Source organism: Epinephelus moara, chromosome 8, assembly GCF_006386435.1.
Source record: "Epinephelus moara isolate mb chromosome 8, YSFRI_EMoa_1.0, whole genome shotgun sequence".
NCBI classification, from domain to species: domain Eukaryota; kingdom Metazoa; phylum Chordata; class Actinopteri; order Perciformes; family Serranidae; genus Epinephelus; species Epinephelus moara.
The window spans coordinates 21,076,842-21,089,521 of NC_065513.1; the positions used below are offsets into that span (position 1 = coordinate 21,076,842).

A 12,680-nucleotide genomic window follows, 5' to 3' on the forward strand; every position below is an offset into this window, starting at 1 on the left:
GACCTACTCCTGAAAAACTCGTGTCTGCGCAAGGCTTTTTGTCCCTACGAGGCCACCGTCATTTACCCGACGGGGGGGGTGAGCGAGTGAGCCCTGCAATCTAGAATTTGACCACTGATGTCACTGTTTTCAACGGTTTTCAACCCATTTTACACAGTGGCCCTTTAACTATATTTGTGTTTTTTCTGCCAGCATCTTGTTGCTACCTTTTATAAAGCCCCGACCTCACCTGAGTGCTGTGGGGGTGCACGCAAATTTAAATAGGCGTGTTAGTTATACATCGTGCAGTTAGCTTGAGGCAAGATATTGTCTTTTTATTATCTCGCTACTCTTCATCTACATAATGTCCTCAAACACAGGCGACAGTTGACACACAACCGTGATTAAAGTATTCAGGAATAATAGGCCCTTCTTACAGTGGCTACTTTGACAAACACAGCTGTAACTAGTGACATTTGTGATGGCTGGATTGCGTATAGGTGTTCAGCACTGCAGCCTTGTTCCTCTGTATTGTGGCTCAGCTGCTTGTTAGAGCAGCTGAATGGAACCGAGGCATCTGTAATGTTGTTAAGCTTCTCCTGCTCAACATATTGATGAGAGAACATCTTAAAATAGTTAACTGAGGCCATGACGAACATATTTATAAACAAAATTCAACTGCAACATGCTAAAGCCTCAAAACTGAGAGAACAATCACGGATAAGTGCAAATGATTTAAATCCATTAACAGGCTACTTAAAATATCTCATATCTGTAGTTTATGTTGTATTGTATACGTTGTGTTGTAAAAGTTGTACAACACTAAAGGATGATGGTGGATTATACCTGTAGTGATGACTGAGTTTCCAGAAGTTACGGCTGTCTTTTTTTTCTTTCTCTCAGGAACAAGTCCGGGATTTGGGGCTGGAGAGCGGACAAAACTGAAGTCGTCAATGGATTTGAAGCAAAGGTTCAGTTTTATACCTTTTCTTTTAATTACAACTAAAGAGTAGTGCCACTTAAAACTGTGGAGCCCATTCATAATAGATCCTGACGTTAGATTCTGGTGTTTTCCTCAGGTTTTCAGTGTGAACAATGTAAATGTGGTAATCAGGACAAGGACAGAACATCTTACAGATGAAGAGAAAGCCCGGATAAAAAGTAGGTGGAAAATATTCCTCATATATTCTCTTCTTCGCTGTGTATATTTTCAGCATGTGCATATATAATGTATATGGTAGTTTTTGTCCAAAAGAATATCAAAGCTACATTTTCCGGAAACTGAACAAGAGTACTGAAGTTCAACTTTGTTCAAAGGTGAAAGGAACATCTTGGAGTCTCTGCTTGGGACTGTGGAGCAGCACATAAGTGCACAAGGGGTAAGACATGCTTTCATTTATTGCATTAAAGTTGTGTGTTCTGTTGGTAGCTGATTTGATACGAGTGCTCAACTTTATAGGATCTGACTCTTGAGTATGCAACTGCCACCAATCCCACTGCCATAACTCCTGAGGAATACTTTGATCCTGACTTTGATCTGGGGAACAGAGACATCGGCCGACCCATTGAACTAAGCATTCGAACACAGAAGTAAGAAACTTTATGGCCACAGAGACATCATGCTTTTTTCCCACTGCCTTGTGTTAGCTACATCAATAAATTAAGTAGTGTGCATATTTGAACAGCATTTTGCATTAATCTTGTCTCACGCAGGTTCAAAGGTACACTGTGGATGAGTGAGGAACATCCTCTGTCCCTGGTGGAGCAGGTGACCCCCATTATCGACCTCATGGCTCGGACCAGTTCCCATTTTGCACGGCTACGGGACTTCGTAACTCTGAAGTTTCCTCCTGGGTTCCCTGTTAAAATAGGTAAATGACATTCCTAGAAACTACACTTTAAGGAAGGACACGTGTCCCAATTTGCATTCTTCTGTACAGACACATGCTTTTTTGAGTGCGTAATGTGTTCAGATCAACAAGTTTGGCAAATGCCGTGCTGTGTAAGTACCCAGATGGTGTACTCATAATGGTAAAAAAGTAGAGTGTGGAATGCTGGACACATCTCACCCTCAATGGTTGCCATCTTGGCTACGTAGCAGCTGCGGGAGGGATCACCAAACTTGTAAAAATGGGGGCTGAGGAAGCTGCAGCAGTTGCGGTTTCTCCGGTGAACAAAGTGTACACAGTGTGCGAACAGCAGGATCCAAATTGAGACACAGCACTAGTCTCTAGTCCCATTCCCCCTCTGAAGTCTGTTTTTGTATCTAATCTGTTGAGTCTTCCTTTGTTGCAGAGATTCCCCTGTTTCATGTGCTGAATGCCAGGATTACATTTGGTAATGTCAATAAATGTAGTACCGAAGAGGAGGCGAAATCAACGCCAGCAGCCACACCAACATCCTCAGGAGAAGATGAAGAAGCTGCAGGTAGGAATGCAGCCACTTTAAGTCCTGAATGTGACAGTATTTAAAGATATTTACATATCTGTGATTCCTAAACTGCTTTTCTTCTGGTTTTTGTCCATCCAGCACTGCCTGTGTTTCAGGTGTGTCCTTCAGTGTTTGAAGTGCCCGCCAGTTACCACCGCAGAGGAGGCAGCAGACACACACCCATGTCCAACAACGACGAGGAGCTTTTGCAGTACGCCATCCATCAGAGTCTCCTGGAGTCTCGCAGAGTGCCGGGCCAGGTCAGAACAACCATCACTCAGCTCTCTTGCAAAATCTCAACACACACAGATCTGTTCTTGCATCTTCCCTTGCTGTCCTTGCAACTTGGTGCATCCTTTAAATGTTCGGATGCTTGTGTTGTTGCAGGAGGGGATTTGGGAAGACGCTGACGGGGAATTTACTGATGTAATGCCCAGTAGCCAGAGTGACAGGTAGGAACACAGGTGGAATTACATAATGGCATGTGGTAAAAGGAACTGCGTTGCTATGTGCATGTCCTACAGGGAATTAGATGATATATCTGTTCACCTCTTGTCTGTGTCAAGTCACAGAACAGAGCTGGATCTCACTTTCTCTCCATAATGTCATTCTAGGAGTATCCCAGAGGGGGTGCTAGTGGAATATGGAGACACCCCCAGCTCTGTCAGCTCCCCCTCTGCCTCAAGCCCTGACTCAGAGCTCCGCCTGGCCATGGAGCTCTCTGCACGGGCCCAGGAGGAAGAGGACAGGTTGAGGAAGCAGGAGGAGGAGGAGCTGGAGAGGATCTTGCAGCTATCTCTCACTGAGAAATAAAAGGAATAAGAGGGAAATAATAATACAACATTTTCCAGATCCAGAAGCAACCACCACACCTCAAGTTTTCCTTCCTAACCACTCTAGTCATCTATGCAACCGCAGATTTCTTTCTATAGCAGATCATTCTTGCACAGGCAATATCAGACTCTCGCCATCCAATATTTTCCAAAAGGTATTTTTGGTAAAAGCATACTCGTTTATATATATTTCTATCTCAGCATAGTGTGTCTCCATCCTTGAGCTTAGTTCATTGACTCTTTCAGATAATTTTGGGTCGGTTCTGCCTTTTTATTTATTTTCTATCCAAATCAGCCACAGCAGCAGCAACCCACGTGTGTTGATCACATTGTTGTTCAGAGTGGGGTCAAATCAGTGTAATTAAGGTCCTATGAACAGAATGACTACTCAAGGTGACTTCATACAGTGCGACAACTCAAATGTGGCAGGGAAACTTTGATATTTTTAAACCTGAGCCCTGTTTGCTTATGGTTTGTATCTCAGTGACTAATGGAGCAACAGTTTTTGAAACTGGTCCAGTATTGAGCAAGACCACTGCAGCTGGCGACAGCGGTGTTTTTCCCACTGGTCACATAGACACAAACAGGAGAATGGGGACCAGGTTGACAAATAGCAAAATTACCTTTAAGGTCCAGAGCACTGTTGTTTTTGTTTTATTTTCTTTCTTTTGTTGTAGTCTTGGTACCTTTCGCCTCAGTTATACTTTTTTTAGATGGGTAGAATGAGCCTAGCACCATAGAAAGCCACCAGTGCTGTGGACCTAAAGGGACATATTTGAGTGATTTCACTGCAAAGTCTTCCTATAGTCACTTTGTTAAGGACCATGGGCTCACTGAATAACGGACGTCTCAGGGTTCCAGTTTTACACATTTTCCCTTCACTTTGGAATTTGTGAATCTATCAGAAATTGTAGCCTGGTAAATGTTTTCTGGTGCAAAATAATATCACTCATGCATATCTGCCATATCAATATTAATTCAGAACACTGAGTTAATTGAGTCATAGGTTCATAAGTCCACTTTCTTGTACTTTGCGAATGTACACTCTACAGATGGGTAAACAAAAGCATGTTGCTGTGAGAGTAACCTTAAATCAGCTGCATGGTAACGTAGTATATTTGCTGCAACATGATGGGGGTTTAACTTTCCTGGACGGATTTTTTTTTATGGAACACTTTCTCATATTTCATGGTGAGACAGGACGTATTTTTGTTAACTGTCAATACGCAACTTCGAGCATCGTCACCTCAGTTCAGAAACGCAGTAGCAGAGACCAGTCTGTCTGTGGATTTACAGCCATCATGCCATTTAAATGCAGTCACACAAACCAATGCTGCGGAGATTATTCAGATTCCTAAAGGCAGTCTGTCAGCCTTTTGTAGCCACGAACAACTCTTGACCTCTGAGCAGAAGAAAAGACAGCACAGACTCTTAAGATCAAGCATGTCCGCCATATGTAGGATTAGTTTCATCAGCATGTGCCAAGGCATTGCTTTGCTCTGTCAACGCTGGGTGGGGACAAGAGGTGGAGAAGATTTTATGTGGTGCCACTTAGACTAAAACTTTTGAACAGATTTTTTTTTTTTTTTTAAATTTTGTAACTTAAAAACACAATGAAGAGGTTTCAGTTGTGCCAGGGTGATGCTGAGTAACATGCATTAACCACTATAGTTGACTTCACTGACTACCAACCACTTATCAAAGGTCTCTCTGCGTAGCTGCGTCTCACTTTCAGAGGCTGAAGAACTACTTATTGTGTAACGATCAAGTTTCCAAACTGCTGAACAGTTGACTTTAAAAAGGCTAGCTTTGTTAATGTAATGCAGGTCTTTGTAATGCACCGTTCCAGCTGCAAGGTTGTTGTTTTTTTTAATATGTTAAAATTTTAAGAAAATGTGTCAATTTCAAAATGTTGTTTCTAAAATAAAAGCACTTTATTTCCATGAGGACTAAACCTGACTTTGTTCATGTGCTTTATTCACAAAACACAGCTGATCACCTCATTTACTGAGAACACCCCATATTGAGATTTTTATACTATTTTGATTAATTGTGCAGACCTAGCAGATGTCACTGTCTAAATTTTAATTAAAGAGTAAATTGATATACTGATGACTGCCTCTATCTGATTTTATTGTGCATTAGTTTTAGTACAATCAGCCTCGTTCTCTGTTGGCAGTTCATAATTACAGCATCTTCATCATAAATCAGTTACAGAGCAGGATCTCCTTCATCTTCATCATCTGACTAATCAGCCACAGAACAAAATGATGATCCAGACTCAGTTTTATTTCAGGAGGTTGAGCAGATTGTGACATTTAAGGGAGACAATCTGAGTTATTTCTTGTATCGCTTAGTTTAATCTGCACAGAAGCCTTCTCACTTTGTAATCACACAGTTGACAGTTTTATGGTTGCAGAACTCCATTTCCTATTAGCACATTTCCTATATATTAGTCCATTGTGGATTGAGATGTGTTCAGGATCAATGTCCTCTCTTCATCTTCAGCTTTTTTTACAGATGCTGTGATGTTTGCCTCCACAATTTGCTGGAATTTAACTGAATCCATTTTTCCCTCTACCTGTGAAATGTTCCCCCTGCCGCTGGCTGCAACACAAGCCCAAAGCATGATCGATCCGTTGCTCAGTGCATCCAAAAATTTATATTTTAATGTTATCACTCCACAGGACTTGCTTCCAAAAAGCATACGACTTGTTCAGATGTTCCTTTGCAATCTTCTGATGCTGACTTATGTGTCTTGTTTTTTCTTCTTATGAGTCTTCCATTAAAGTCATATTTGTGCAGGTAGCGCTGCACAGTAGAACAGTGCACCACCACTCCAGAGTCTGCTAAATCTTTCTGCAAGTCTTTTGCGGTCAAACAAGGATTCTGATGTGCCTTTCTAGCAATCCTACGAGCAGCCCTTTTGGAAAGTTTACTTGGTCGTCCAGACCTAAACTTGACCTCTATACTTCCTGTTAACTGCCATTTCTTAATTATATTGCGGACTGAGGACACAGGTACCTCGAAACGCTTTGCGATGGTCTTATATCCTTCTCCTGCTTTGTGGGCATCAATTATTTTAGTTTTCAGAGTGTTGGGCAGCTGTTTAGAGGAGCCCATGGCTGCTGAGTGACAGGAAAAGGTTTCAGGAGTCTGAATATTTCTAAAGCTTTGAAATTTGAACCACCTGGCCTCTCCTAATGGTTATTGTGAAGAAGCCAGAGTGCTGACAAGCCAATTAGCTGTCTGAGAGCTCAATGTGGAGTGCCCAGACTTTTGCATGGTGCTCCTTTCCCCTTTTTCACTCTAAACAAAACAAAAATAATAATCTAGCATGTTCCAGCTTTAAGTTTGTGCCTTTTGGAGATCAGTATATCTTCTAATCACTTAACTATTCACATTAAAAGAAACTGTGACCAGGAGTGCCCAACTTTTGCATGCCACTGTAAGAAATGACAACTCAGATTCATTTAATGGCTGCAAAAGTCCAGGCGTATAGACCAAATATCCCTTCAATAAGTGCCATAAAAGTAAATAAACTGCATCTAATTACTGCATTTACTTAATAAAATGTGTAGTCCACATTAATAAATAAAAATAAATTAATATGGCACATGTAGTGTATCTAAAAGCCCAGAGTATTGGGAGTAGTCATTTAAAAATTTAAAAAAAAAAGAAAGAGAATACAGCATATTAAAACAGGTGTAATAGTCTGATGCATCCGAACATACAGTGACTCTTCAACAACTTGATTTCATGAGAAGTGAAACCAAAGGTAGTATCTCATTGTGCAGTGTGGGTGTTGGCAGCTAGCTGTGGTGCCACAGCTCGGGACGGTGTAGTGGTTGTTGTGGCACCGGCGCACAGCTGCTCGGTGCTCGGTGCACCGGGCCGACAGCAGGTCTGTCTCTTGGTCTTTATCTCCTCACAGTTTGGGGCCACGTTCACCGCCGAGACAGCGGTTTGTAGACACAGACAGCCATGATGATCATGAGCACCAGCAGTACTGCGAGGACACTCCCCAGCGTGACTGCGAGGACAACAACAACAACAAGCCGATCACTGACAATAACAACAGATAAACAGGCTGTCTAAGATGCTGGATTAACTGGCATTACTGGTTTTAAACCACTTATGTCATTAGGAAGTTGTTGCCACTGTAGAATAAAGACAGAAAGATAAATTTGGGGTGTACAAAGACCTCAGAGGAGCCTTTCTTTCAGCATCACTGCCTCTGATAGGCCTTCATCATCAGTGCCCACAGTCTGACATCAAGTCTTACCTAAATTCTGTTTCTGTAAAACAACATAAGGTCTGTCGGTCAGTTTGGAGTCCTCGGATTGTCCGTTCACTATCACACTTAAACACATTATAACAGCTGGAGGGATGAGATGCAGCATCATAGCGGTGGAGGCTGGAGGATGATGATGATGATGGTGGTGGTGGTGGTGGTGACAGTGAGGCGTTCCTCCTTCCGCTGTAGGATCTGGGTCCTAAAGCCGCTGTGGTTTGTGCTCACTGTCAGAGCTGAAACTAGGTGATTCATCCATACGTCACTTGGTAGAAAGTTAATTGGTCAATTTTTTGATAAGAGATTAAATTATTTTTGGAGATGCGTCATTTTACCAGTCAGTGATACCCTGGAAATCATAATCAACAAATTAATAAAAAAAAAAAAAAAAGATAAATGAAAGGTAAATACAAAAAACAAATGAAAACAAATATATATGTATTTATTATTGGAATTTTTATTCTTTATGAATTATTGAATTTATGAATGCTGAAATGTGTTTTTGCTTGTTGATATATTTCTTTTTTTTTTCTTTTTTTTTTTACATCGTCAGCTGGCATACTGACTCCCTGGTTTAAAGTAGCAGTTACCCCATAATCAGTACCAAATTACCATAAAATTTTGGGCTATTATTTGCTTACATCACTGAAATCAACAGGCCTATATTTGGGACAGGCCTTTAATTTCTTTCACACAAAACTCTCTCTCAGCAAAGATCAGGAAATACAATCAAATTGTTTATTTAAACAAGTATGAATATTACTCGTACAAAAATAAGGCTTCAGATAATAATGATAATAATGTCAGTTATAATCATTCATTTGATCTAGCTACGGCAGACAGCATCAGAGTGAAAGTGAGTTACGACACCCGACACAACACCACTTTATTTTGCTAAAAAAATACTCACATCTTGGATTAATTTCTATGAAAAACCCTTTTGATTCTTTTGATCTGAGGATGCTTACGGACTAAAGGAATATGAATAACTTACAGGGTAATCAAGGAATGGACACATCATTTTAGGTAGCCAACATCCGGGTTTATGCATCCGAAGAGCTTCTATTAAATAAAAGAACTGCTTGGCAACCAGACCAGGTGTCTAATTGAGACAGGCGTTCATTTGTCAAAATGAGTAGCCACATGGGCCTAGTAAAAGAGTCTACAAGTTTAATTGTAGTTTTATGGTATATAGTTATTTCCAGGACACTCCCTTGGAAATTATTCTGAAATTAGAGACCTGTTAAATAAATTATACCATTTTTTTAAGTGTAGAAATTCACCGATTCTGACTTCATAAATGTGACTATTTGCTGTATTTCTATGCCCACTATGATAGTTATATTTACAATAGTAAATTTGGGGATTTGGGACTGTTGGTCGGGCAAAAACAATAATATGAAGGCATCAGCTTTGGCTGTGGAAATGGTTCTTGTGACATTTTTGACATTTTGTGAATCAAATAATTGATCAATTACTTAAGGAAATAATGGAGAAATAATCATTAATGAAAATAACTGTTGATTGTAACCCTGTTGACAATATAAATAGGGTTGCTCATGTTTGATTACTGGTTGAAAGGCTGCAACTACTGTCTATATTAGTCAATTAATTGTTGAGTATATAAAATGTCACAAAATGAACATCAGTTTCTTTCCCTAAAACTGCTTGTTTCGTCCAACCAGCAACTGAAACCCCAGAGATATTAAGTTCACGATTAGAGAGGACTGAAAACAGGAATATACTCATTTGAAAACAACTGAATAATCATTTCACCTGTTGTAGATTAATAACCACACTGCGGCTGCTGAAGTAAATTGCCCAGGCCAGTCCGCAGCCTTGTCTGCTGCACTGCAGGCTCCTCAAAGCTCCAGGTGTTTTCTTGTAGTTTGACTCTGGAAACACAAAGTGTATAACATCTCTTCTCTTACTGGAAACCATCAAACAAGTGTGAGACCTCCATCACATTCCCCCATTTCTGAAATGTCAAAGAGCAATGAAGAATAAACATAAAGGTCAAGCTGCTGGCGGCTATATATCCTTATATAATTACTCTGCATGACTGATGTATATGGCCTTTACCTTTATCCTCTATAGAACTTAAGAGTGCACACCACCACAAACACTTATGGCTCTTAATTATATGCCAGAGAAGCTTAATGAGGGGTAGGAAATGTCACTCATGGTGGCCTGAAATCCAAAGTGGAGGCTTCCTAGATAAATTAGTCAAACAAGAAAACATTTCATTACAGCATGAACTCAAAGATCCTGTTTTAACAGATGATCCAAAGGCATTTAAACTGATTTCTTTATGCTGTGACCTGAGTGAGCAAGAATGGACACTAGATAAGCTCAATAACGAAATGCACTCTTTAGTTATAAGTGTATTGTTAAGTCTGACTGTCGTCTTCTGTTTGTACATCCCTGTTGATTCATCATTGGATTTAAACATGTATGAGAGCATTACATAAGCACAGTGTAAGTGCTTGATATGTTAATGTCATTACATCATGCCACTTAAATGATTGTACAACAGCACACTGAACTCATTTATTAACACATCAGTAACCTAGATATATTCAGTCAAATGAGGCCACTCATGTCCACAACCATGTCTGTAGACCCTTAGTCTTGTTCCTAATTGATTGGTTGAGGCTAATATAACCTCCATCTTTCTGTGTGTGCAGTAAGCTGAGGTGAGTTTGCTCCCCCCCACTGTTCACAGCCTATCAAGTTGCATGTGGGAACTGATGAGCATCTTCACTGTGTTTTGCAGTGGTGTGTGCTATTGATCAAATCTTCTGTTACAGTTTATGTCATTTTATGTCATGATATCGAAATGAAAAAGGGTTACCCAGCAAAAACTACCACTACGACTATTTCTATTACTATTACTGCTTCGTTATACAGCACGATGTCTGTGATCCTTTAGGCAGGGAGTTCCAGAGCTGAGGGGCCCATTGATGCAAGGATTATACGAAGATCCAATATTGCCATAAAAATACACCCTGAGATATTAAAGGATAACTTCGGTATTTTTCAACCTGGGCTCTATTTCCCCATGTGTATGTGTGCGTATGATTCATGGGTACCACTCGTTCTAAAATTGGTTCAGTATTGAGGAGCGAAACGAGCTAAAACGGTAACGGGGGCAAATGCGTCCTGTATAAAAGTGCTTTTTTTCGCCACTGACCGGTTCAGATCGCCAGTGCTATCTCTGTAGATAGCATATTGTAGCGGCCCTGGGGCAGTGGTGAGTGTGAATGAGTGGAGTCAGCTGTCAGTCAGTTTTGGAGCAGAGAGGGGGAGGGCTGCCCCGCTGGGTACTGTAAGTGAGTATGTATGTATGAAGTGTGTGTGTTACGCTAGAAGAGTCAGAGTTTGGGATGGAGTCTTTTACGTGCTACCCCCTGGAGTGTTACTGGAGTTTTTGGAGTGCTCAAATAAACGGGCCTTTTTCCCGAATGCAAGAACAGGATGTCGTGCAACACCCCATACAGCTTTCATAGGCTGCCTTTGTCGGATGGCGAGATGCTGAAGTTGTGGCTAGTTGTACTACAAATGGATGCTAACACTCCTGTCCAGACACTGCGCCTTGCAGACCATCGGGTCTGCAGTGCTCACTTCTCCCAAGATGACTACTGCCAGCCGAAGAAGAGAAGACATCCAATCCCGAAACACCTCTTCCTCAAGAAAACGGCTGTCCCACGAGTAGAGAGAGCTACAGACACAGTGGAGCAAAGCTCGTGACATCACACAGCCCAGAGGTAAGGGAAAGGCTAGTATGCTATTTACAGAGATAGCACTGGCGATCTGAACCAGTCAGTGGCGAAAAAACACACACTTCATACACACATACTCACTTACAGTACCCAGCGGGGCAGCCCTCCCCCTCTCTGCTCCAACACTGACTGACAGCTGACTCCACTCATAGCACTCATAGCACCGGCGATCAGAACTGGTCAGTAGCGAAAAAAAGCACTTTTAATGCGCAAACTTACGGGACGCATTTGCCCCCGTTACCGTTTTAGCTCGTTTCGTGGCTCCGGTTGCATCCGCCTCCCTCAATACTGAACCAATTTTAGAACGAGTTGTACCCATGAATCATACGCACACATACACATGGGGAAATAGGGCCCAGGTTGAAAAATACCGAAGTTGTCCTTTAAGGGGAGTGACATGGTGATATACTGTCAACCATTCTGTGACACCTGACTGGTCTGTACTCTCTACTGGCCCCTCATTAGTGCTGTAACAGACTATCAACCAAAATCCACAACTCAGGACCTGTATGCAGATATATTCCTGAATGCAACTGAAAGGGTTAAAGCAAAAAAAATTATTGTAAAGGCATCTGTCCAGACATTCAGATTTTGCTCTGTGGTGTCAGTGGAAATCACATCACCAGGATGCAAAATAACTTTCTCATCTGTAGATCCAGGAAAATCTGCTGCTGCACATGTAGCAGAGGTCTGTTTCACTGGTGGCACCCAAAATAAACTGGAGTCTGCACAGTTAGAAACAATCACTTCTGCTGTAGCTGTGGCTCAGAAGCAGTCATCTGCAGTCAGTACATTGGTGGGTGGATCCCTGGCCTTTGCAGTCTGCTAGTCGAAGTGTCCTTGAGCAAGATGCTGAATCCCACCTTACTCCCAGTGGCTGTGCCATTGTTGTAATCAGGCTTGTGAAAGCTAATGAGCAGATGGCACCTTGTGTGGTAGCCTTGGCCACCAGTTACAGAATATACATCAGCGTATAACTTACGATATATTATCAAGAGCTACCCAGCAGTACATAAAGTATTTAAAATTAGCCCCACCTTACCAACTGCAACATCAAAGTGTCAGTAATATCTAATAGGATACTCAAAGGACCCATTCTGCATAATAAGTACTTTTACTTGTGGTACTTTAAGTAGGATTTTGATGCCAATATTTTTGTAATTTTATTAGTAACATTTTGTTGGAACTTTTACTTGTAACAGAGTATTGTTACAATGTAGTATTGCTACTTTTGCTCTGGTAAAATATCTGAATACTTCCACCACTGCGCCTGATAGTTATTAATGCTTTAGTATACAGACCAAACTGTATAAAAAAAAGTGAAAAAGCTGCATGATATGCAAAATAAATAAATTAAAATAA

At 41.1% G+C, this 12,680-nt stretch overlaps 1 protein-coding gene across 1 annotated transcript in view; it reads left to right on the top strand.

The window, feature by feature from the left end:
* The window catches only part of ankrd13a (ankyrin repeat domain 13A), a 9,457-nt gene extending 4,261 nt beyond the window's left edge, over positions 1-5,196 (top strand). The window contains exons 8-16 of the mRNA XM_050051292.1: positions 883-949; positions 1,059-1,140; positions 1,297-1,358; positions 1,439-1,569; positions 1,693-1,850; positions 2,275-2,406; positions 2,509-2,669; positions 2,797-2,861; positions 3,024-5,196. Of these exons, the coding sequence (XP_049907249.1) occupies positions 883-949; positions 1,059-1,140; positions 1,297-1,358; positions 1,439-1,569; positions 1,693-1,850; positions 2,275-2,406; positions 2,509-2,669; positions 2,797-2,861; positions 3,024-3,222 (1,057 nt within the window). The 3' untranslated portion in view covers positions 3,223-5,196. The remainder of the gene's footprint in view (positions 1-882; positions 950-1,058; positions 1,141-1,296; positions 1,359-1,438; positions 1,570-1,692; positions 1,851-2,274; positions 2,407-2,508; positions 2,670-2,796; positions 2,862-3,023) is intronic.
* Positions 5,197-12,680: the final 7,484 nt, after the last annotated feature.